Consider the following 21899-nt stretch of genomic DNA (forward strand, 5'->3'; position numbering starts at 1 on the left):
CAGGGTATCCAAAGTGTCAATATTTCCATGCGATTATACAAAACTCCGAAAATCAAAAGTTTCGGAGTTTAGCTAGGGGAAACATGGGAAATTCCCCAACAAAATATTGTTTGCCAAACAGTTGAGAAACGTAGCCACACACAGAAGCGAAATAAGTATCAGATAGACGGCAAGTTTATTGATATAATTATAGATAAGTTTGATTTTATATTTTGTGGTTTCTTGTTTTTTGTTTCTTGAATAAACGGGCTGTAAATATTCAACACATACATTCTGCTTGTTCTCTTAATTGTTACGATCCTATACTTAAACTCTCCTCTCATCTACATATACACATCATCATCAACATCTGGTTTTTGTTTGCTATCACATTGAATTGTTACATTTATAGTAGTAGTAGTTGCTTGCTGCATAATGCCAGCTTAAAATCATTTAAAAACATGTTTGAAATTTCATCTGAAACATATGTATGTATGTGCACGTAAGTTAGGTATACTTGTATATGTGTGGGTGTGTGTGTGTTAATTGTTTCTGTGGCCAAGTAAAATAAGCACAACTCATCTTTTTGTATAAATTATATATAACCAATTAATTTTGTTCAATTGAAGAATTCTTAAAGCTCTTAAAGTCAAAAGAAAAATGTGTTTTTTACTAAAAGTATCGATTAAATTTGCTTGCTTTGCTTTATTTACGTTGGCCTTTGGATTGGGTGTTGGCTTTTGTTGCGTGTACGGGAGAATAGGTGCATGGAATTCGGAAGGACATATTTCATTTAATGAACAATGTTGTTGAACTTTTTAAAATCATCTTTTCTGCGCACCTCTCTATACTCTTTCCTATACAAAATAAGAGTTTAAATTGCTTGCGCTTCTCGTAACTACACTTTTAATCGTAAATTAGTGGCTGTTGCTTAGTTTCTTGTTTTCTCTCTCTCTTGCTATATCCTTTTAATATTATGTATCTTTTCCACACTTTATCTATCGCTTGTTGTCCGTTTTTCTTTCCATTGTTTGCTTTTTTTTTGTTGAGTTGTCAAAATACATTCATGTATGTAATACATTCAAAATATAGAAATAATAATATGTGTATACATATAATAGATTTATATATATATATATGTTTCATCTGTGTGTTTCACGTATAGTAAAATATATATGTATGTATGTATAATGTGTATATATATTGTATATATAGATTTTTTTTTGTATGCACTATGCCTAAATCATGCCTAACCATGGTTTTACTTTTTTTTGCCTTAATTCTCGTTAGTAGTAATAGTAGTTGTAGTTTTATTTGTTGTTGTTGTTGTTGTTGTAGTAGTAGTTGTAGTATTTGTATCCTGCAGCTCTTCGAGAGTTGGAATATCGTCTTGTAGTTTTAGCACTTGCAACCTTGGGTTATAGTGCCCGGCTAAATAATATGTATCATTGTTATCGTATATGGATTGATATTGCTTCGAATCGGCACCAAATTTATCAAAATAGCTGCCAAACTCTAGCACCCCGCATCGATGCGAAATAGTCTGTACATCGTTCTCATCCTCATGTGGCGACTCAAACAGAGCACCCTATAAAAGAAAAACAAGATTAGAATATATATCTCTTTAACGGTGTTGAATTTCCACCCACCGGATATTTCAATTTTGGACATCCAGTTGTCTCTTCCGGATGATAGAACCACGCCACACGCACCACCTTATTGCCTGTGGTGGTCTCCCACATGGACTCGATGCGCCCAATATATGGACGATCTGGCCTGCCCGTGGATAAAAATACTGCACTATCCCCGACCTGCAAGAAAAGGAGATTTGAAGATGAACTAATTCGTTGAACACTTTCGTTTAAAGTATTACCGTAATTGTCTCCTTGCCCCTTTTGATTGTTTTGTAGAATTGCTTTCTGGCCCGGCCTTTAACTCCAGCCTTGCGGTAAGCTGTACCATACCAGCCCCAGAGCTGTCTCTCGGGCAGAAATGCTGCTATCTTGCTGCTGCCCTTGGAGTTATTGTGCTCAACCAGTTCATCGCCCTTTGCCTGAGATTTGAAGAAGGAGAGAAGGATTAATAGTTGTTCCTAAATTGATGCAATAAGGACATACCTCATCAGATATCTCGGACATCAGATTGGACGTAGTTTCCTCTTCCATGTCCAGCTGTTCCGCTTTCACTTTCACCTCCATCTTGACGCGTTGCACAACTGGCGTTGGCCCTGGCGCTGGCACTGATGTTGCCGCTGGCGTTGGCACTTCTGCCGTGTCCTGCGATGTTGCTTTAAACTCCGTCTCATCGCTGTCGTTCTTGCGATGATGCTTCTTGTGCTTTTTACGTTTCTTGTGCTTATGATGCTTACGACTGGCATCATCGGGGACAGCAATTCCGCCGTTGCTAGCGGTGCCTTCATCGGCGGCATCTCCACTAGCATTCGACTCTTTCACGCCTCCATTTGTCGCAGCTGCTGCCGCCTGGGCCACGCCATTCTGGGCTTTTGTCATCTTCTTGAGACTCTTCTTCAGGCGCTTCTTCTCACTACGCTGTGTGAATAGCTCCATGGTGGCTGCCAACGATGTTGTATTATCACCAATTAACATGCCATGATGACTGTGCGAGTCATCGCTTCCAGTTGGACCCATTACATGATCCTGTATGCTGCCAGGTACGTTGTCACCTGTCCGCAATGCGCCACGCTTTTGTTTGCCTACAGAGTAGAGGGGATTATCGTTGTACTCTGTGCCATGTGGGACGAAACGTTTACGAGTTTGGGGACGGGAACAGGAACCGAAATCGGCATAAACGAAAATAACACAAAAAACAGGTAAATAAAGAGGAGAAAATTAAGAGACACAGCCAAAAGCACACACACACACACACACACACATAGAACAATCACTCAAAACTATATATACATGCTCAGGAAAACAGAAAAATAACAATAAACCTATGTCAATTCCTTTATAAGGACTGAAATTACAAGTAAAACTATGAGAAACTGCATAGAAAGGACACTCCCTTCCCTTTCTAAGGAAAAATATACTACATTTTTCTTAATTTTCACAATCGGAATGAAACTTTTTAGACTTTCATTTAATACTTTAAAGAATCTCTAATCCTTCACTTTACTAGACTTACAAAAGTAATTGTAAATGTCCTGTCGCTAAGTAGACTCAAGTTCCTGTTCAATTCAGTTGATTTACCCACCTGCTATGGGATAATTGCTGAGAAGCAGACGTATATTCTGCAAGCGGATCCTGCCGCTATCCCCATCATCAAACTCCACGCTGACAAAGTCTGGAACTGTTGTTGCTGTTCCTGCTGCTGCTGCTGCTGCCGATGAAGTATTTGCTGCCGCTGAGGTTGAAGAAGCCGCAACCGTTGAACCATCCTCAAGCGGTTCCGACTCAATGGCACGTCCTGGATAAAGGCAACGATACTGCTGACTCCAGTAGGCACACAGACGAGTACCCACTGGCACACTCTCTACACTTTTGGGTGCCACCTCGAGAATCTATTTGGAGTGAAAATAGAAAATTAGTTTCTTTCATTTGGAGGGAAGAGAGAGTGGCTAACCGTATCCTTAAGTATGTCCTCCCGCGACATAACATGCGACTTGTTGCCCCTTTCTCCATCCAGCGTAATGGCATAGACATCTGGCGGTCGCAAAGGCTTCATAACCCCAGCATAGAATAACCCGCCCATGTCGGTGAGTACGCGAGTCTCATCCCGGTACAAATGCTCGCTGGTCAATTGCAGTTCACGATCGTTGGCGCTGAGACGACGCTTTGCCTCCGTTGGGCCTGCGGCCGTTGTGGTCTGCTGCTGCTGCTGCTCCCTGTCACGATCTCGATCTCTGCTTGCACGTGCCTTCAGTTTGCGTTGCTTGCGCTCCGAGGGAGGCTTCTGCGTTGCGACAGTGGTGACAGAGGCATGATTGGCCGATGTGGAAGATGTGGAGGTAGTTGTTGGGGCATTTGCAGCAGCCGCGTCCAGCGCGCTTGGCTCCAGCCGGACAAATGATGAGGTACTCGGCGATGGACTGAGCTCCGTTTGGGTTTGCTGCAATTGTTGCGGTGGCGGCGGGAATGAGTGCGTCTTCTCCGGGAAGCGTAAAAAGCTGGACGTCTGCAGATTGCTGCTAGAGAATTTCGGAAATTTGTAATCCCTCAATGGAGATGATGTCCTGCAGAAGATTCGAATTGTAGCAAATTGTGGAACTAAAATGGAATAATTAACTCACCCGAGTACACTGGACAGCGAGGCGCCAAGGGTTAATTGCGGCTGCTGGATTGTTGGTTGCTGGACTGGTGATTGTTGCTGTGATTGCATTTTAGAGCACTTTTTCTTCTTTTTGTGCTTGGAAATCTCATCTAGCTTGCGCTTCTTTTTCCGATACTGACGCGTTATATCCGCCAGACGCATCCGCATACTATTATCCATGAGGGTAAAGACCTCCTGGCCAAAACGTTGCACATAAGTGGGATTCATAGTGTCCAGGGCATTGCGTAGCTCCGATTGCAGCTCCTCATCCTGCAGATCCATATCATCATCGGCTTGTTGTTGCTGCTGCTGCTGTTGTTGTTGTTGCTGTTGCTGAGAACGACTTGTGCTATGTCGCCGCTTCTTTTTACTCTTCTTGCTGCAGCGCGTTGATTTGCGACTATCGCTGGACGAGGATTTGGAATGCTTGTGCTTCTTACGCTTCATAGGCGTCAATTCGCCCGTTGAAGTGACAGGTAACTCGATGCCTTGCATCGATGGAAAACCAGGTGAATTACTAATTGGCATTTGAAAGAAACTTGAGGAGCTGCCTCCACCATTGCTGGAGAATGTGGTTGCCGTTCCTTGTTGGTTGTTGGCAAAACCAAAGCTTGGTTTTGCCTCTAATCCAACTAAAGCGCCAGCGATTGGCATAGGAGTCGTTTCCACAGACGTTGGTGTAGTCTCTATAGGAGGTGGCGTAGGCGATCGCGATGTGGGCGTGGCAAAGAGGCTACTACCCTGGACAACCTCTTCTTGAAAACGCTGTGTGGCAAGAGCACAGAGTAGATTTAATCCACCCAATTGCTCTGCTGGCGGCGGCACCGTTTCAATTATAGTTTGGATGGGTGGAGCAGGTGCCGATTGAGGCGGCAACGGCGGCGGTGGATGTTCCACTGGCAACGTCTCGCTGTGCTCCATAGGCTCTTGCTTGACTCGCACTAAAGGTGTGCTATTAGTGCTTATGTTGGACAACAACTCCAGTCCGGTCAAATCTTCGGGAGCTGTTTGCTGCTGTTGTGCCATCGTCTCCATGGGCGCTGCTTCGTGCAGCGGCTGCTGCTGCTGCTGTTGCTCTGGCAACAACTCTTGACTTGGGGCACTGGCACTGGTTATGTCACAGGAATTGGTTTGGGTATGGCACTCATTAGGTTGGTTAGCTTCACTGGGTTTGGTCAGCTCTAGGGGCTGGACCAAGGGATTCGGATGCGGTTGGGATGGCTCGTGACTTGTCACCTCCATGGCCCCACCTCCTTTCGGAGGACATGGATAGATCAAGCTTTCGTCTTCACTGCACACAGGCGTATCGGTTTGTATATTCATATCTTGCATCTGGGGGGGTAATGATGGATGGGAGGGAAGTGTGGGGATAACAGTGGGTGGCGCTTCCATTAGACGGGGCGGCGTCTGCGGCGTCAACGGGGCATGCAGCTTAAAATTCAAAGCCGTCTCATCACAAATTGTCGGCTGATTGGGTTGAATGGTGGCCATCAATTCGCTCCCAGTACCATGCATCGATAGATTCAGCAAAGTCGGTGTCGATGTGCAACTGGGAGCCGTTGTTGCCGTTTGAAAGATGTGATGGGGTGCCGTGTGCCCTGCCATGGCTGTTCCAGCCGACTCAATGGTGGCCGAAGTTGGCGGCGTTGGTAGACGCATTAGATTTAAAGCCTGTTCCTTGTCCCGGGACGCCTCCAACGGCACCAAAGGCGGCAGAGCCAAGGGTAACGGCTGCGCTGTGGCGTACTCCTCCAGCTTCATGGCCGTCGGCGGCAATAGCAACGAACCCATGGGTGCCTGTTGAGCAGCCGCCAGACTAAGGAATCGGGAGCTACTCGAACTAAGATTGTTGGTGCTGGAATTCAGGCTGCTACTGCTGCTACTACTGGCAGCAGCCAGACTCAGATTAATGGTGGAATTGGTGGTCGTGGTGCTGCTGGTCTGCTGATTGGCTGTGGCCGCCGCCGCTGCCAAATACAATTGCAATGTGGAGGCATACGAGGGCGTTGCAGCTCCCAGAGTGGAATGGCCGCCCATCGAGGGAAATATAAAATTTGGTGACGGCTGCAAGGCTGCAGCGGCAGCAGCAGCAGCAGCTGGACCACCGGCTCCATTTGCCTGGGGAATGTAGGCCGAGGGCCATACAAAGGCCGCTGCCGCCGCCGCCTGCTGGAACGGATCTGTGGGCGTTAAGAGGGGAAAATTTGATATGCCTGCTGTGCATTGACGTGTTGGAGTTTTGGATTTGAGTTTGGTTTTTGGATACACGATTGGATATTACCGCGGGTAGTTGGGTGAGTGGAAGTTTGGAAGAGAAGCGCAGTTATAAAAGCATGAATTAGTTTTTGTTTTTCTTTTTTTGTTTTTTGTCAGTTTAAAACTAGGATAAAAGTGCTTGTAAAAGGAGTGCAGCAAATATGACTTATGAATGACTTAGAATGACGATGTTGACTTACCAAGCGCTGCTGGGGCAGCCGGCAAAAGCACCACCTGTCCGCGACTGGCCTCGCGGGAGTATTGTAAGCCCACTGTGGCGGGCGACATGGAAATCACTGATTCAATGGGTAATGCATCTACAAGAACGCAAAAACGGAAACGGAAACATAACATAACAAAACCAAAATTGAAAAAGGGGGGTGGTGAGAGGGTTTGTGTATATGGTAGTGAGTAAGAGAGAGAGAGAGAGAGCAGGTGGGAGGGGGGTGAAAATGGTTGATTGCCTGATTGTTTAGATTTGGCGGGCACTTACTTGGATATTGCCAAAACGTGGATGGAGTACGATTCACACCAGCAGCACTGAGGGCCAACTCTTCGGCTGTGGTTGTTCCAGTGGTCATCAAGTCGCCGTTGCCCGTAAAGTACAAATTGCCGCAACTGGTGGCTCCTGCTGTCAGAATGGATGGAGAAAACGTAAATTGAATTATTTTCCACTTGCACTAAACTTGACAGTTTGACGTTCGATTTTTAATAAATTTTTCGTACAACTACAGCTTTGGGGGTTTATTTTTTTCCTTTTTGCAATGTCCTGTCAATGTATGTAACTGTGTAAGTGTGCGTCAGAGTGTGTGTGTGCGTGTGTGTGTGTGTGGGCGGACAGAAGTCAGAGAGAGAACATTGTGTGTGTATACGTAAAATACAGCAATGTCCTTGAACTATGCATTTAGTGACCGACCGCACTGCACCACCCACCGACCTATCTAACCACCCAACCCACCCCTAGGGCCAGCGGTAAGATAATTTCACAGCAATTCAATTAAATTGTACGTACATACACAGAACATAACGTAATTACGTTTATGTTATGGAAGCCAGTCCACTCCTTGAGAGACTCTTCTCCTCCTTCTTCTTCTCCTTCTCATTGGACATTTTCAACCTCTCCACCCCAGGTCACATTTAAATCTCAAAAGTATGCAAATAGAAATGACAAGCAAGCGTGAAAGGAATGCTTCAAAAAAACGCAATTAGTGACACATTATTTGACAAGTGGCATATTATTATTATCGTTCCGCCCCTGTTGCTGCTCCACCAAACGGAAATTCATAAATGTGTGTGTAAAAATAGAAAGTAATTCCAATTTCGGTAGGGGGAGGATATTCCTTTAAGCCATATGGTCATATACTCAAACCACTTTGGCGTTTGCTTGTCCTGGCTGAGACACCAGTCGACGCACACAGCAGGAGCATCCCTTGTTGTTACTCTTCCCTTCCCCACCTCCTCACCAACTATTCGCAGTCACTTACTACGCACCACCTTCTGCTGGGTACAACTACACAAAAGTTAACTTTACCAGAAAAAAAATTAAACAACAAAAACCACCCACATACATGCATATTAAAAAAAAAAAGCCCGCACACAAACACACAGAAAGAGACATGCTCTACCTATGAGTAATCCGTCTTTAGATCTACGTTATGTTCTTACCTCTACCAACCCACAAACACACACACACAGAGCATTTGGAATGTACTACGGAAGTAGACGAAAATGTAATACCCTGGGATTTGGGCGTACTTGAAAAGGATATTTTTAGACTCAAAAATCATATTTAATACGAAAAGGAAAGGTTCTTTTAATCCATCATATTATATGAGGCGGAACTTCCCTTATTTTGTAACTCATGATATACCCTTGCAGCCCCCAAGCAATAAATCTTATTAGGTTGGCCTTGTGACCGAGAGAACGAGAATAGCTACAGAATGATATAATCTTTATGCTTGTAAAAGATGATTCAAAAATATATCTTCCAATTCTACATCGTATTAGGAGACTTTGAATAGATTAAGGCCAAATGTTTGACCCCTAAACCTATGGTACCCTAATATCACTTTACGGGCTTAAAAACTAAATAAAGAACTTGAGAATCGCAAGAAAGAGATATTGAAAGAACGCAAGAACGCGACACACAAAGAATATAAAGAGTATACTTTAGTCGACTATAGCTCTGGGTAAATAAACGCCCACGCAGTCAGGCATCTCCCACTGTGTTTCACTTTCGTTTTATTTCCGTTTTAGAAGTTCATACCGCATTTCCTTCTTTCTGGCAAACTTTCTACGTTTCAATATTAAACGTAAACTGTTAGGTTTCGTGGATGTTTTGGAAAGATTGCGAGAAGGGATGAAGGAGGGCCGAGGATGTGGAGGGTGGAGGTGAATCAGAATCAGACGGTGTCACATGGTACGACGACAGCTTCGCACAACAGGCGGCCACGTTCGCATCATATGATTTCTGCCCTCTCAACTTTAACGGGGTGTTTACGGTGATTCTGCTGCTGCTGCTCGGGTTGTATGGGGGTGGGACACCACCCCCGATAAGCGAAGGGACTGGTGGAATTCTTTTTTTTAATGTTTGTTGAAATCTTATTAGTGCCATAATTGAACTACGTTCTAGACCCTGTTACGCCTATGTCTATGCCCTTGATGATGCTTATAACGAGATGTTACCCTCATGGGAATGGTCATTAAATACTCGGGGCATGGGCACAAATCTGGCCCCTTGCACAAATTAAATTAAGGATATGCGCACTTACCCAGATCGGCGACGCGTATGCCAAAGCAGTTCATATCCTTCTGGAGTGGTTGCTGCAATGGCAATGTGGTTGGTTGGCTTAGAGCCGCCATTACAGTCTCTTGTGGTCGTTTCCGTGCCACTGCAATGCCAATGGGCACTGAATTGCCTGTAAGGAAACCAAAATGAGTGGGGGATATAGGAAAGTTGGCAAAGCGTGGGCGGGGTTGTCGTTTTGGAGTTCAAGCTGAACCTACCTGTTGACTTTTCCATATCAGGCATTTTGGGTGAGGGTGCCTCAATTTTGACCAAAGTGGTTAGGGTAGACGATGACATGGTCTTGGACGAGGCCGAAGAGGAAGATGAGGATGAGACAGTACCCAATCCTGTTGCAGTCAGCGATGTGGATGCCGTTTGTTGTTGATGGCAATTATTGGATGTTATCTCAGATACTTGGCAAGGTTCACGTTTTATTTGCACAAAAGTGTACGATGAGGAAGTGGATGAGGATGAGCAATTGGTCTGCTGGTGGTGATGATGTTGATGTTGCTGGTGATGCAGTGGAGTCATATACGCCTGGGGAGGTTGGGCGGCGGCAGCACCAACAAACTGTTCCAAACTGAGTCCAGAATGGACAACACCTCCTGCACCACCACCTGCTGGAGTCCCAGTTGCTGGTGGCACTAGAAATGTGCCCGTTGAGGAATTAAGGACATCCGGGGCATTGCTGGCATTAAAGGTGGCCATTTGTTGTTGTTGTTGTTATTAGTTGTTGTTGTTATTATTGTGTTGTATTAAACAAATTGATTGAAGTTGGATTCTTGTTGATTAATAATATTTTGGGGCATGGGCATCTCTTTGGCCCCTTAGCCTGTTGAGGCTTATATATTTCACATCCATATACATATATATCTTTCTATATTTCTTCTTTCTTTTTTATATAGCTACATATATATAGCTAAAACATCCATTATCACACACTCACTCACTCACACACACTCACACACTCTCTCACGCGCGCACACACACACTCGCCTACCCAGTCTACATTTTTACAGGTCTTTTTCTCTTCTTTATTTTGATGCAACATTCAATTTCAATAATAATAATGCTTGCAGGGCGAGGAGCCTTTATGCGCTTTTTTATAAACAAATGACATAATCCACGGACCGCGACGTATGCAACTTTGTCATATACATATGCATATATATAGATATATATATACGTGTATATATATATTGTATATATATATGTGTGTGTACAAAACTGGACCTGCTCGTCCCGTCAGAGTCTCAACGTTGTGACGATGTGTTGTGGCGGGGGCGGAGGCGCAAAAATATTTAGCAACGAATATAGAGTATTTTAAAAATTTACTTGATAATTTCTTTGTCACCGTTTATGATCGCGCGTTTTTTTTGCTATATAATATATGTGTATATGTAGCTGTATATTAAATTTAACTTGCGAATTAGAAATCCCTGGAGAAAAGTCCACGGTAGTTAGTCTATCGATAATTTGAAATTGACAATATCGATACTAGACATGCAATCGAATTGTGTGGTATTTATCGATTAATTGTGATGGCCAGTGTAGCTTTATCCAGCCCTGGTTCGGCGTCGCGTTTTGTTGTCTTTTATTTTGTTTTATGGTTTAAATGGTAATCCGCTTTGTCAAAGGAAATCCAAAAAGAAAACTCTTTGATTACCTCAGCTATGGCCACAGAAACAGTGCCAAATGGTGAAAAGTTTCATCTGGTTGGTGGCCAAGATGAGGATGTAATATGTCCCACTTGTGACCGTAAGATCAAGAGGAGTCAAGTAGCTGACCACTGTCAAATGGAAATGGAGCGTCTACACAATGTAGGCAGTGGGACAGTGACAGCGACCACAAATGCAGCAACCACAACACCACCTCAGTCAGGTTCAGTTTCGGGAACTGGAACAGGAACGGGTGGGCGGCAGCCATGGAGTGTGTTTCAACGCGTACAACGCAACCGGCAAGCTAGACAGCGACAGCGTACACGAAAGCGTCCAAGTAACACAACTACGGCTGAATCTGCAGGTTCAGCTCCGCCAACAGTTCCTGCTGTTGCAGCCGCCGCCCCTACCTCAATCTGTCCTGTGTGTAACAAGAGTTTTCCTCAATCTAATATCCAGCAGCATACGAATCAGTGCTTGCGCCAGTCAAACGGAGATCGACATTCCAGCGAGGAGACCGATGATAGTGAGGAGTATGAGGAATACGAGTGGGCGGGACAAAAGCGTATAAGAGTCTCAACACTGGTTCAGGGTGGGTACTCCTCTCTGAATATGGCTCAAACCAGCAAGTACAATGGTAGCCAGCAGAACGCCGATGATGAAGACGATGAGGATTTAAATGTAGATGAGGATGATACTCACATATATGGTCCAACGCAATATGGCGAAGGCGATGTAATTCCCTTGGCCAATGAGGACAGTGATGGTAATGTCTCGGAAACGGATGTTACCAGCTATGTGCGACGTCTTATTTCGTCCTCTGAAACACCCAAGACAAATCATTCCACAAGCGAGAATACAGCGACTACTTCTACAGCAGAAACAGGGGAGGAAGAGGAGCAAGTGGAGCAAACGACTGAAACTATGGATGTGCCATCCACCTCGCGTGGGACTAGATCCCATGCCAAAAACCAACAACAGATTATTGAATCACTCAAGGCGCGACTACGACTTTATGATAAGCAAGCGCAGGCCAAATTCAAATGCCTAATCTGCATCGATGACTACAAGAATCCCGCCATTTCAGTATCCTGTTGGCATGTCCATTGCGAACAGTGCTGGTTACAGACTTTGGGAGCCCGGAAATTGTGTCCCCAGTGCAATTCCATAACCACCCCCAAGGACTTGAGACGCATCTACCTGTAGACATTGGCTCTTTTCGATTTGTTATCCCATACGCCTCGCTCCCCCCCCCTTTTATTATAGTTTCGCAGCTGTAGTTGATAATAATCCCTCTATAAATATTTATAAATAGTAATTATAAAGATTACAACTATAGTTATTATATCTATATTATGATACGTGGTGACATAACAATAAGCATTGCATTATGTAATTATTACAATAAATCATTCGAAACCAATGAATATTGTGCCAATTATTCGCTACGTGCCCAAAAAAAATGGAAACTAATTTTTGAATACGTTACAAATAACAATTCCTACTGAATTGTACGATTTTTACGCTTCATAGATCTATGTATAATGATTTAGATTCTACAAACACTCTAAAAGGTAATGAAAAGTATAAAATGTTTGTTCGATTTCCAAAAGTTGAATTCCATTTAAAAGTAAGATCGTAAATTCGTTTTATTTTGGAGCCATTATATTCAGCCCTGGCTTGCATATGTATATATATTTCTAGTCCCTAGCCCCAACAATAGCCCCCATCTCTATTAGCCGGTGGTCGATCGCAGTTATCGGTATCGAGTAGCAACAGTTTGGTGTGTGCCGTACCAATTGCATTTCCAGCACCTTATCAGGTTAAATGATTTATTAACCATGTCCAGCTCCAGTAAGTAGACTTATATAGATTGAAATCGTCCTTCTCATATCCCTATTTTCTCACAGATGCTAATCCATTTGCCCAACTTGAGAAATCGTTTAATTATGATGGCAATGTGTATAAATATTTCGATCTGCCCTCCATTGACCTAAAGTATGGTAAGTTGCGAAACTAACTTTGATGTTACTAGAGCTAACCAGGTGGGGATCACTTGCAGACAAATTGCCCTACTCCATACGTGTTCTACTCGAGTCAGCTGTGCGAAATTGCGACAATTTCCATGTGCTGGAGCAGGATGTGCAGAGCATATTGGGCTGGACAGCAGATCTGAGGCAGGGCACCAATGATGTGGAAGTTTCATTTAAGCCTGCCCGTGTACTTCTCCAGGACTTTACGGGAGTGCCAGCCGTAGTGGACTTTGCAGCCATGCGAGATGCAGTCTTAGATCTTAAAGGAAATCCTGAAAAAATCAATCCCAGCTGTCCCGCCGACTTGGTCATCGATCATTCTGTCCAAGTGGATTTTGCTCGCTCCTCCGATGCTCTTGGCAAGAATCAGTCTCTGGAGTTTGAAAGAAACAAAGAACGTTTCAGTTTCCTAAAGGTATAAGGTCTTCTAGCTTCATTGAACTTTATTCCAATTGTAATTGACTCTTTTTAGTGGGGAGCCCGAGCATTTAACAATATGCTGATTGTCCCACCTGGATCAGGAATTGTACATCAAGTCAATCTGGAGTATTTGGCTCGTGTAGTTTTTGAGCAGGAATTGTCTGATGGTTCCAAGATCCTTTATCCCGATAGCGTTGTTGGTACCGATTCACATACGACAATGATTAACGGATTGGGTGTCCTTGGCTGGGGAGTGGGAGGCATTGAAGCGGAGGCTGTTATGTTGGGTCAATCTATTTCAATGCTTTTGCCCGAGGTCATTGGCTATCGGCTGGAGGGTAAACTGGGACCGCTAGTTACCTCAACCGATCTCGTGTTGACCATTACCAAGCATTTGCGTCAATTGGGCGTGGTGGGCAAGTTCGTAGAGTTCTTTGGACCTGGTGTAGCCGAGCTGAGTATTGCGGATCGGGCCACGATCAGTAACATGTGTCCAGAATATGGAGCAACTGTTGGTTATTTTCCCATCGATGAGAATACACTAAACTATATGGCACAAACAAGTGAGATTTCCTATGAGAATCAGTAGAAAGTTACTAACTTAATGTTTTTATTTCTATTTAAGATCGTTCGGAGAAGAAAATCAAGATCATACGAGAATATCTGAAGGCTACCAGGCAATTGAGAAACTATTCGCAGCAGGAGCAGGATCCCACATATACAGATACTGTGACCCTGGATCTCTCCACAGTGGTTACATCGGTTTCGGGTCCAAAGAGACCGCATGACAGGGTCTCGGTCACCAGCATGTTCCAGGATTTCAAGTCTTGTCTGACCAGCCCTGTGGGATTCAAGGGCTTTGGCATTTCTCCAGATAACTTGGCTGACAACGGGGAATTTCAATGGGATGATGGCAAAACGTATCGATTGCAACACGGTTCCGTGGTCATTGCTGCCATTACCTCGTGCACCAACACATCGAATCCTTCGGTGATGCTGGGTGCTGGTTTATTGGCCAAGAATGCCGTACAGAAAGGACTCAGCATATTGCCCTACATTAAAACGTCTCTCTCGCCAGGATCTGGTGTGGTTACCTACTATCTGCGTGAGTCTGGTGTCATTCCCTATCTGGAGCAGCTTGGCTTCGATATTGTTGGATATGGTTGCATGACTTGTATTGGCAATTCGGGACCTCTAGACGACAATGTGGTGAATACCATTGAGAAGAACGGACTGGTCTGTGCCGGCGTTTTATCAGGCAATCGCAATTTCGAGGGTCGCATTCATCCCAATACACGAGCCAACTATCTGGCTAGTCCACTCCTGGTCATTGCCTATGCCATCGCAGGCCGCGTTGACATCGATTTCGAAAAGGAGCCACTGGGAGTCGATAAGGATGGTGAGGAGGTGTTCCTCCGTGATATTTGGCCCACACGTCAGCATATTCAGGAAGTAGAGCACAAGCATGTGATTCCTGCTATGTTCCAGGAAGTCTACAGTAAGTAGAAGTACATGATGTAGTCAAGAGTTATTCAATATCTCGACTATATAGGCAAAATCCAATTGGGTTCACGTGATTGGCAAACCCTGGAGGTGTCAGACAGCAAATTGTATCCCTGGAGCGCAGCCTCAACTTACATAAAACGTCCGCCCTTTTTTGATGGTATGAGTCGTGAACTACCTCAACCCCGGAGCATTGAAAAGGCCCGCTGTCTTTTGTTCTTGGGTGACTCTGTGACCACAGATCATATTTCACCAGCTGGGTCGATTGCTCGCAATTCCCCAGCTGCTCGTTATCTGTCCGATCACAATCTTACGCCCAGAGACTTTAATTCTTACGGATCGAGAAGAGGCAATGACGCGGTAATGGTACGGGGAACCTTTGCCAACATTCGCCTCGTTAACAAGCTGGTGAAGCGAGCAGGCCCGCGAACTGTGCACCTGCCCAGTCAGGAAGAGCTGGATATATTCGATGCTGCTGAAAGGTACCGTGAAGAGGGCACTCCATTGGTCTTGCTAGTCGGCAAGGACTATGGAAGTGGCAGCAGTCGGGATTGGGCAGCCAAGGGACCATATCTGTTGGGTATTAAAGCTGTTATTGCAGAGTCCTATGAGCGAATACATCGATCGAACTTGGTCGGAATGGGTATTATACCCTTGCAATTTCTGCCCGGAGAGAATGCCGAGACGTTAAAGCTAAATGGTCAGGAGATCTACAACATTGCCCTGCCCGGCAGCAATCTCAGGCCCGGCCAAACGATCGAGGTGGAAGCAAATGGAGTGCGATTTGAAACCATTTTACGCTTTGACACTGAAGTGGACATTGCATACCACCTAAATGGTGGTATACTTAACTATATGATACGCAAAATGCTTGAGTGATGGCATTTCTTACAGTGTACCTTGCAAATTCCATGCGCATTTGGGTTTATTTTTTTAAAAGTTGTTAAGTGAATTTAAAAATTGGCGCCAATTTTTCACATACTAATAAACTTGTATCGAATTCCAAATGTGTTATCGATAAAAATTGATAAATTATAAAAACTATCGAACAGTCCTGCCGATGCTGTGCAACACTGGTCAGCATTAGTGTGACCAAAATCAGCGCAAGAACCCGATGAGCGAAGCAAAACATTATTATTTTATAATTTTTGTTTTGTTTAGTTTTAATAAATGTAAACTAAATAAATGGCTTAACTAAAATGTAAAAGAAAGCCCAGTGTCGAACGAAAGCGAAAAAAGCAAAGTGTAAGTGCAGCAGCGAGAACAGTAGAGCCAAAACAAAAAGCGAAAATTTTCATTGTCTCGCTCTCTCGCCAGACGCGAAAGTGTGGAAAGGAAAGGCAGAGAAAAGAGGAATAGAGAAAAAAAATATAAGGCTCTATTAGGACCCACTTTTGGCATTTTGTGCGTATTAAAAGGTTTCCCCCGCAAACCACCACCTAGTGCCGCACACAGACAGTTGAGTGTGAGATTGTGTGCGCGAGTGTGTTTTAAGGTGTTGAAATATATTTTGTTTAAACAATGGAAAAATTCACAACACAACTACAAAAACAACAACAACAACAAGAGCAAAACAACCTTGGCAGCAGCAAAATGAATACGAACAGCGTCTTACCCCACTACACTTTTAGCGGCATGAGCTCTTTTGATGCCGAATCTTTGCCCGATTATTCAGAATTTGATTCCGAATCGGTAACTTTGGACTATTATAAGGAAAGGTATTTAGATTCAACAAAATACCATCAACAACAACCATGACCAATGCCCAAAAAAAAAAAGTTATGCCCAATTATAATTTTTAATTATGTGTTTTTTTGTTCAGCTTTTGTTTTATTCTTTTATGTTATTTCCGTTCTTTACTAGCCTTTGTCTTTACTCCCACGCATTCAGCTAGATCTATTTATTATACCCTTTAATTTAAGGTTGTGGAAAATACAGTGAAATCCCCTCAGTTTGTACCTAGATCATAGGATTAATTGGTATTAACAATTAAAGGCAGAAACCTTCAATTTTGACCACACCCCCTTCAACACATTCCATTGCAAATGGAATACCTTGCTTAATCCCTTATAGCAATCAATCTTGCCAAGCAACCCAATATCTTATCATTCCATTGACTTAAGTAATAACAAATATGTATATGTAAATCATGACAAATGCACAGAGTGCAGAATTAGGATCACATTTTTCGAGTAACCTAGCATATGACGAGCACATTTTGCTTGATTCTAGCTGCTATAAATAAATAGACACCCATAATGATTTTTGTCTGGCCCGCAAAAATACTCACAATTGGCCAAATATCATAGCACTTGGCTCTCCTGCCAAGTTGCATATATATACACATACAGATGAGGTATATGTACACATTTCTGTTTCATTTGAGGCCTGAAAAACTAAAATGAGGACTTACCAGTCTCGAATACCCTTTCAGTTCGAAAGATATTTCAGATGTTTGTGGTTTGAAACGTAATACATATATAAATTATGGCAATAGTTTAGGTTAAAGTGATTATTTGTTGACTTAAAAGAAGCAACAGATTGATAGTAGATTTTTTTTTGACTTTTGTATACCATAGATGGAAGTATACATCGACATTGATTAGATTTTAGATTTGTTTTGTCTTTAGAATTATATATAGATCATTTTCTAACTCCTTAGACTCCAAATTCTGATCCGAAGTAGCTCCAAAGAGTAAATCATATTTTGCCCTTTGGTTATTAAACCTTCCTGCGTAGAGTATCAGAAAATTATGATGAATTCTCGCTTAACTCTTATCATTATCCCCACACACATTTCCACATTTTAAGCTGAGTGGGGCATAGGAGGGGGGGGGATCAAAAGTTTTTCCACACACACATGAATCTACATAAAGTCAGCGCCAAAAACTGCATTGCATTACATTTCAACGCATAATTAATGATGCATTAAGTTGTCTGCAGTTGTAGGGCTGCTCCACCTAACCCTTCCCTTCCCTACTTCCTGTTGGCCTGGCATCATCCGGCCATCATCTCTTCTGTGTTTTTTTCTGCTCCATTTCAAAAATTTGTATTATTTTCTTTTTGTTTTTGTTGTTTGAAATGAATCTCAAAGAGAGTATTCAACCGTTGCGAAAATGTATCGCATTGTTTATCCAAATTGTGGCAGTTAATCCCATGCTCGATAATTGCCCAGAAATGGTCGGGGTTGATGCAGCTGCTCTCCCTGTATCATACATCTATGAGTCTATCCTAATCCCATATTCCGCCTTTCCATTGTCCAATTGTTGTTGATTTTGCATGCCGCTCTTCTTGCTGTTGCTGTTTCTGTTTCTGTGTTTTGCTATTTGTGTGCTATTGTTCAATTTGTTTTGTTGCATCCTGCCTGCCTGCCTGTCTGCCTTCCTGCTACCCCACCACCCATATCAGTTGCCCATTGCCAGTTGCTCTAATCGAATGTTACCAATTCTATTTCTCCTCCCCTTCGATAACGCACAGATGTTGTTGTTGAGAAGGCTGCCTGCCGCCAGCAAATATTAAAAATTTCTTTAAAATATAAACACATTGAGACCACATAGACATATTGGATTTAATTGCTGCTGCGCTAAGTAAAACAGAAAAGCAATAAAACGACAATTTTGACAATTGTTATATACCTTGGCCTGTTCTCCTCTACCACCATTCCACAAACTAACAAAACAAAAACAAACAAATTTGTTATATCGAAAAAAAAAAACGCATTGAAACGCATTCCAATTAGTATTTTGCGGGCAAACACTTTGCTCTGCCCAAGCATAGTTCATAAGGTAAGTCCTCCACCGTCCAGTCGCCTTTAACTCGCTTCCCATCGAATCAATATTAATCTATATTATTACGTTTCTGTATAGTGTCCTACGTCCACCAGCTGACAAAATGGCGCCGACAACCACCATTGAGACCATAACCATCACACGGCCCCTGAAAGTGAGTATAGAAATGGGAATCGAGCCTACTCCACTCATGCTTTGCTTTTGGACATTCGAACTATAATCTGATTTGGAACTATCAACGATAAGCTTTAACCTTTGTGTCTATTTTTAGTCTTTCTATTTGTGCCTAATTGCGCTTTAATTAGCTGTCGATTCACATTTATTAGCCACTTTTATTTTGATTAATATTGGACTAGGAAATAAATGTAAAAATTTCCTCAAAATTAATTAGCCTCTTCTGTATAGAGCAAATGACAAAAATCTTATTTTTGATTTAGGAACACTTTTTGTCGAAACGATTGAGATCTTTATAGTTATTAATTATTGATTAAAATAAGCAGAATTATATCTTTAATAACTAAATTACACATTTATCAGACCAATAGGACACATTGCGTTCGATATTTGTATTATATCCTCATCCTAAACACTAAATTCCTTGCATTAGAACCAATTTATGAAAGACAAACAAGTAATTTTTCGTGGTTGATATAATAAATGTTTCCTTTTCTTGACGTTTTTCCACCAGGTGATTGCATTTATCTGTGGTGTCATTGTGGTGGTCCTTATGATCCTGGCATTGGCATCAACGGATTGGCTAATGGCTGCCGGTTGGCGGCAAGGTCTCTTTGTTCATTGCATTGAGGATGATGCACTTCCACCGTTACCATTTAATATACAGGATCCGCCTGGCTGCTATTGGACCCGCGATATAGGTATAGATTCTAGATATCAAATTATATATCAATTAAATGATATTAATGCTCTTTGATTGCAGGTTATATCAAGGCCACAGCAGCTCTCTGTATTATCACATTGATAACTGATGTTATAGCCACTGTGCTGACAGGTTTGGGCCTGAAGACCCAAAACCATAATCTTAAATACAAATTCTATCGCATAGCAGTATTGGTGATGCTCGTATCATGTAGGTTTTCCATGTCATTCTACACTTTAAGTAAATAATTGTAATTAATGTGAATTTTACTCTTAGTGCTGGCCGTATTGTCCGCTTTGATTGTGTATCCCGTCTGCTTTGCCGGTGAGCTTACAATGGGTAAGTATTGCAAAAATTATATCTACGTTGATTTGATAACTATAATTTCAATGTTATAGCGAACCGACGAGTCTGGGAGTTCGGCTGGGCATATGGCGTTGGCTGGGGAGCTGCCATATTCTTGTTTGGTGCCGTTGTCCTGCTGCTCTGCGATAAGGAATCGGAGGAGATTTACTATAAGGAGAGGAAAATCGTACATGAAAACCAAATGCGCGCCTAGGCAAGGCCGCACGACCTGCCTGACGTCGTTCTTTAGATATATAAGTATATAGAAGCCAACACAGACACACACACACACACACACATAGATTTCGATACAAAACAGACAAACCGGAAAAAAACAACAACAATACGAACAAAAGCAATTTGCAGCACTAAATTCGTTTGAAATTTTTCAAATTATGTGTATGTTATGACGACCAAATTTATATTTCGATTTCAATCAATCAAATCAGTAGCCACATCGCCCGATCCCCAGGCCATCCATCTTCCATAGTAATCGGCATTTGTTTAGATAAGTGTTTTTTTATGCCCAATTTGTTTCCTTTCTCATAACTCTAGTTTTCATATTCTTTTCGAGAAACGTGATCTTCCAAGAACCACAAAACACATGACACACACACTAGAATCTCTCATATACACCGCCCCCCACCCAGTAAAAGCATGTATTATCGTATATCAATGTCAGAAAATTCATAAAACAAAAAAAAAAAATGATAATCCAGTCAATATATCTATCTAGTGTTCCCCCCTTTTTAAGAAACCAAAACAAAAAAAAAAGAAAAGGAAATGATAATGAAAATTAGATTTTACTCATATTAACATACTCATAGTCAGAAATTCATGTAATCTCATATATATCCAAAAAAAACTCCACGAAATTTGACACACCAAAAAGAGATATTGAAAGAAAAGATAAAAAACCTATTGGGAAATGAAATAATTGAATAAAATTGAGTGACTGGATTGAGAGGATGTTAGGATGGACGATAGGACGATATATAGCAGAAGGCAGCATTAACCAATCATTGTAACGAAAATCGAATACCGCGCGCAGCTCTACCCACATATTGTCGATTACGCTTTCTATTTGATGTTTATTTTAATTAATTAATCGATCGTTTAAACTTTAAACTGTAGTAATTGTACAACCTCGAATATTTTTTTAATTTTGTTAAACCCTCCACCGCCCAAAAACTTTTTATCAAGTAACTTTTGTAAATTACTTTTAGCCCGAATTAGGTTTACCTGAGTTTAAGTTGAATTCGAATATTTGCAATAATAATCCTTTTTTTATATATATAGTTTTTTTTTTGTGCGTTAGCCGCTTTTTTATATATGTATACATAAATGTTAACTAAGTAATTTATTAATTTGTGTTCTCTCTACCAACACACTCACACCCTAAACACACTTACACACTTAGACATATCAATTGCGAATAAAATGTTTCTGACATCTTTTGTTAACATATGGCAAAAGTATATTTTATTTTTTATTCAAACACTTTGATTTTCGCCAACTAGAACATATCATTTATAAGTTAAGCTATTCATTCATTTGATTATTATTCAATATTATTAGCATTCTCTCAATCATCAACTAAATCATGCTAAATTTATGGTTTTTAATTAATTTTTCTGTTCAATTAACTAGCCGAAATGAATTCAAGCAAAATGCAAAGACAAATTTTCTAATGAAAAAAGAAAAAAAAAATGCGACGTAAATTACAACAATACAAAATACAAAGATGTATGAAGACATTGAACAAATCGTAGGCAGGAACGTGCGGTGAAAAAGCGAACAAGTAAGAAAAGAAGAACAAAAAACCAATTAATAGCGAGTATGATAAACAATTAAACCAAACAAATTAAAATTAATTACAAACTATGCTTATATAAGAATAAGTAATATTTATTGCAAAAACAAAAACATATATCTATATTATTAATGAAACGAATTATACTCCAATTTGTTACAAGTTTCAAT

General features: G+C 41.9%; 4 protein-coding genes across 15 annotated transcripts; 3 read left to right on the plus strand and 1 right to left on the minus strand.

Annotated features, from left to right (window-relative positions):
* Positions 1 to 152: 152 nt before the first annotated feature.
* On the minus strand, positions 153 to 10186 carry LOC6647217 (protein winged eye). Of its 11 annotated transcripts, none has more exons than XM_023178792.2 (11): positions 9511 to 10186; positions 9276 to 9422; positions 6998 to 7132; positions 6705 to 6821; positions 4229 to 6428; positions 3562 to 4171; positions 3193 to 3499; positions 2097 to 2722; positions 1853 to 2032; positions 1629 to 1790; positions 153 to 1567 (listed from the first exon to the last, which is right to left on the minus strand). In XM_023178792.2, exons 1-11 carry the CDS (start codon positions 9998 to 10000, stop codon positions 1256 to 1258), a joined length of 5286 nt encoding a protein of 1761 aa, XP_023034560.1. In that variant the 5' UTR covers positions 10001 to 10186; the 3' UTR covers positions 153 to 1255. The 11 variants fall into 11 exon arrangements, with proteins under 11 accessions (XP_023034560.1, XP_023034557.1, XP_023034564.1 ...); XM_023178789.2 differs by having other exon boundaries at positions 4229 to 6461; XM_023178796.2 differs by having other exon boundaries at positions 2097 to 2692; positions 4229 to 6464.
* Positions 10187 to 10842: 656 nt separating this feature from the next.
* On the plus strand, positions 10843 to 12373 carry LOC6647216 (E3 ubiquitin-protein ligase Rnf220). Its single transcript, XM_002069599.4, has one exon. It carries the CDS (start codon positions 10966 to 10968, stop codon positions 12154 to 12156), a length of 1191 nt encoding a protein of 396 aa, XP_002069635.1. The 5' UTR covers positions 10843 to 10965; the 3' UTR covers positions 12157 to 12373.
* A 332-nt stretch (positions 12374 to 12705) lies between these two features.
* LOC6647215 (cytoplasmic aconitate hydratase) lies at positions 12706 to 15913 on the plus strand. Its single transcript, XM_002069598.4, has 6 exons — positions 12706 to 12804; positions 12861 to 12953; positions 13013 to 13398; positions 13456 to 13966; positions 14029 to 14901; positions 14956 to 15913. The coding sequence occupies exons 1-6, from the start codon at positions 12792 to 12794 to the stop codon at positions 15783 to 15785; spliced, it is 2706 nt and encodes a 901-aa protein (XP_002069634.2). The 5' UTR covers positions 12706 to 12791; the 3' UTR covers positions 15786 to 15913.
* A 68-nt stretch (positions 15914 to 15981) lies between these two features.
* Positions 15982 to 21383, plus strand: LOC6647214 (transmembrane protein 47). Of its 2 annotated transcripts, XM_002069597.4 has the most exons (7): positions 15984 to 16151; positions 18384 to 18691; positions 18773 to 18848; positions 19383 to 19569; positions 19632 to 19781; positions 19848 to 19910; positions 19970 to 21383. In XM_002069597.4, the coding sequence occupies exons 3-7, from the start codon at positions 18798 to 18800 to the stop codon at positions 20128 to 20130; spliced, it is 612 nt and encodes a 203-aa protein (XP_002069633.2). In that variant the 5' UTR covers positions 15984 to 16151; positions 18384 to 18691; positions 18773 to 18797; the 3' UTR covers positions 20131 to 21383. The 2 variants fall into 2 exon arrangements, with proteins under 2 accessions (XP_023034605.1, XP_002069633.2); XM_023178837.2 differs by lacking the exon at positions 18384 to 18691 and having other exon boundaries at positions 15982 to 16624.
* The last annotated feature ends 516 nt before the right edge of the window (positions 21384 to 21899 follow it).

The sequence above is a fragment of the Drosophila willistoni genome, chromosome 3R (genome assembly GCF_018902025.1).
Source record: "Drosophila willistoni isolate 14030-0811.24 chromosome 3R, UCI_dwil_1.1, whole genome shotgun sequence".
NCBI classification, from domain to species: domain Eukaryota; kingdom Metazoa; phylum Arthropoda; class Insecta; order Diptera; family Drosophilidae; genus Drosophila; species Drosophila willistoni.

What these genes read in the sequence shown, in the direction of transcription:
- LOC6647214 (XM_023178837.2), top strand. Translation starts at nt 16,428, where the DNA reads ATGGAAAAATTCACAACACAACTACAAAAACAACAACAACAACAAGAG. An exon ending in TTGGACTATTATAAGGAAAG is followed by an intron (nt 16,625 to 18,772) that starts GTATTTAGATTC and finishes GTTTCTGTATAG; the next exon opens with TGTCCTACGTCCACCAGCTG. An exon ending in CTATTGGACCCGCGATATAG is followed by an intron (nt 19,570 to 19,631) that starts GTATAGATTCTA and finishes CTTTGATTGCAG; the next exon opens with GTTATATCAAGGCCACAGCA.
- LOC6647215 (XM_002069598.4), top strand. An exon ending in AACGTTTCAGTTTCCTAAAG is followed by an intron (nt 13,399 to 13,455) that starts GTATAAGGTCTT and finishes GACTCTTTTTAG; the next exon opens with TGGGGAGCCCGAGCATTTAA. An exon ending in TATGTTCCAGGAAGTCTACA is followed by an intron (nt 14,902 to 14,955) that starts GTAAGTAGAAGT and finishes TCGACTATATAG; the next exon opens with GCAAAATCCAATTGGGTTCA.
- LOC6647217 (XM_023178786.2), bottom strand. Translation starts at nt 10,000, where the DNA reads ATGGCCACCTTTAATGCCAGCAATGCCCCGGATGTCCTTAATTCCTCA. An exon ending in AGGACATACTTAAGGATACG is followed by an intron (nt 3,500 to 3,561) that starts GTTAGCCACTCT and finishes CACTCCAAATAG; the next exon opens with ATTCTCGAGGTGGCACCCAA. An exon ending in TGTCCGAGATATCTGATGAG is followed by an intron (nt 2,033 to 2,096) that starts GTATGTCCTTAT and finishes TTCAAATCTCAG; the next exon opens with GCAAAGGGCGATGAACTGGT.
- LOC6647216 (XM_002069599.4), top strand. Translation starts at nt 10,966, where the DNA reads ATGGCCACAGAAACAGTGCCAAATGGTGAAAAGTTTCATCTGGTTGGT.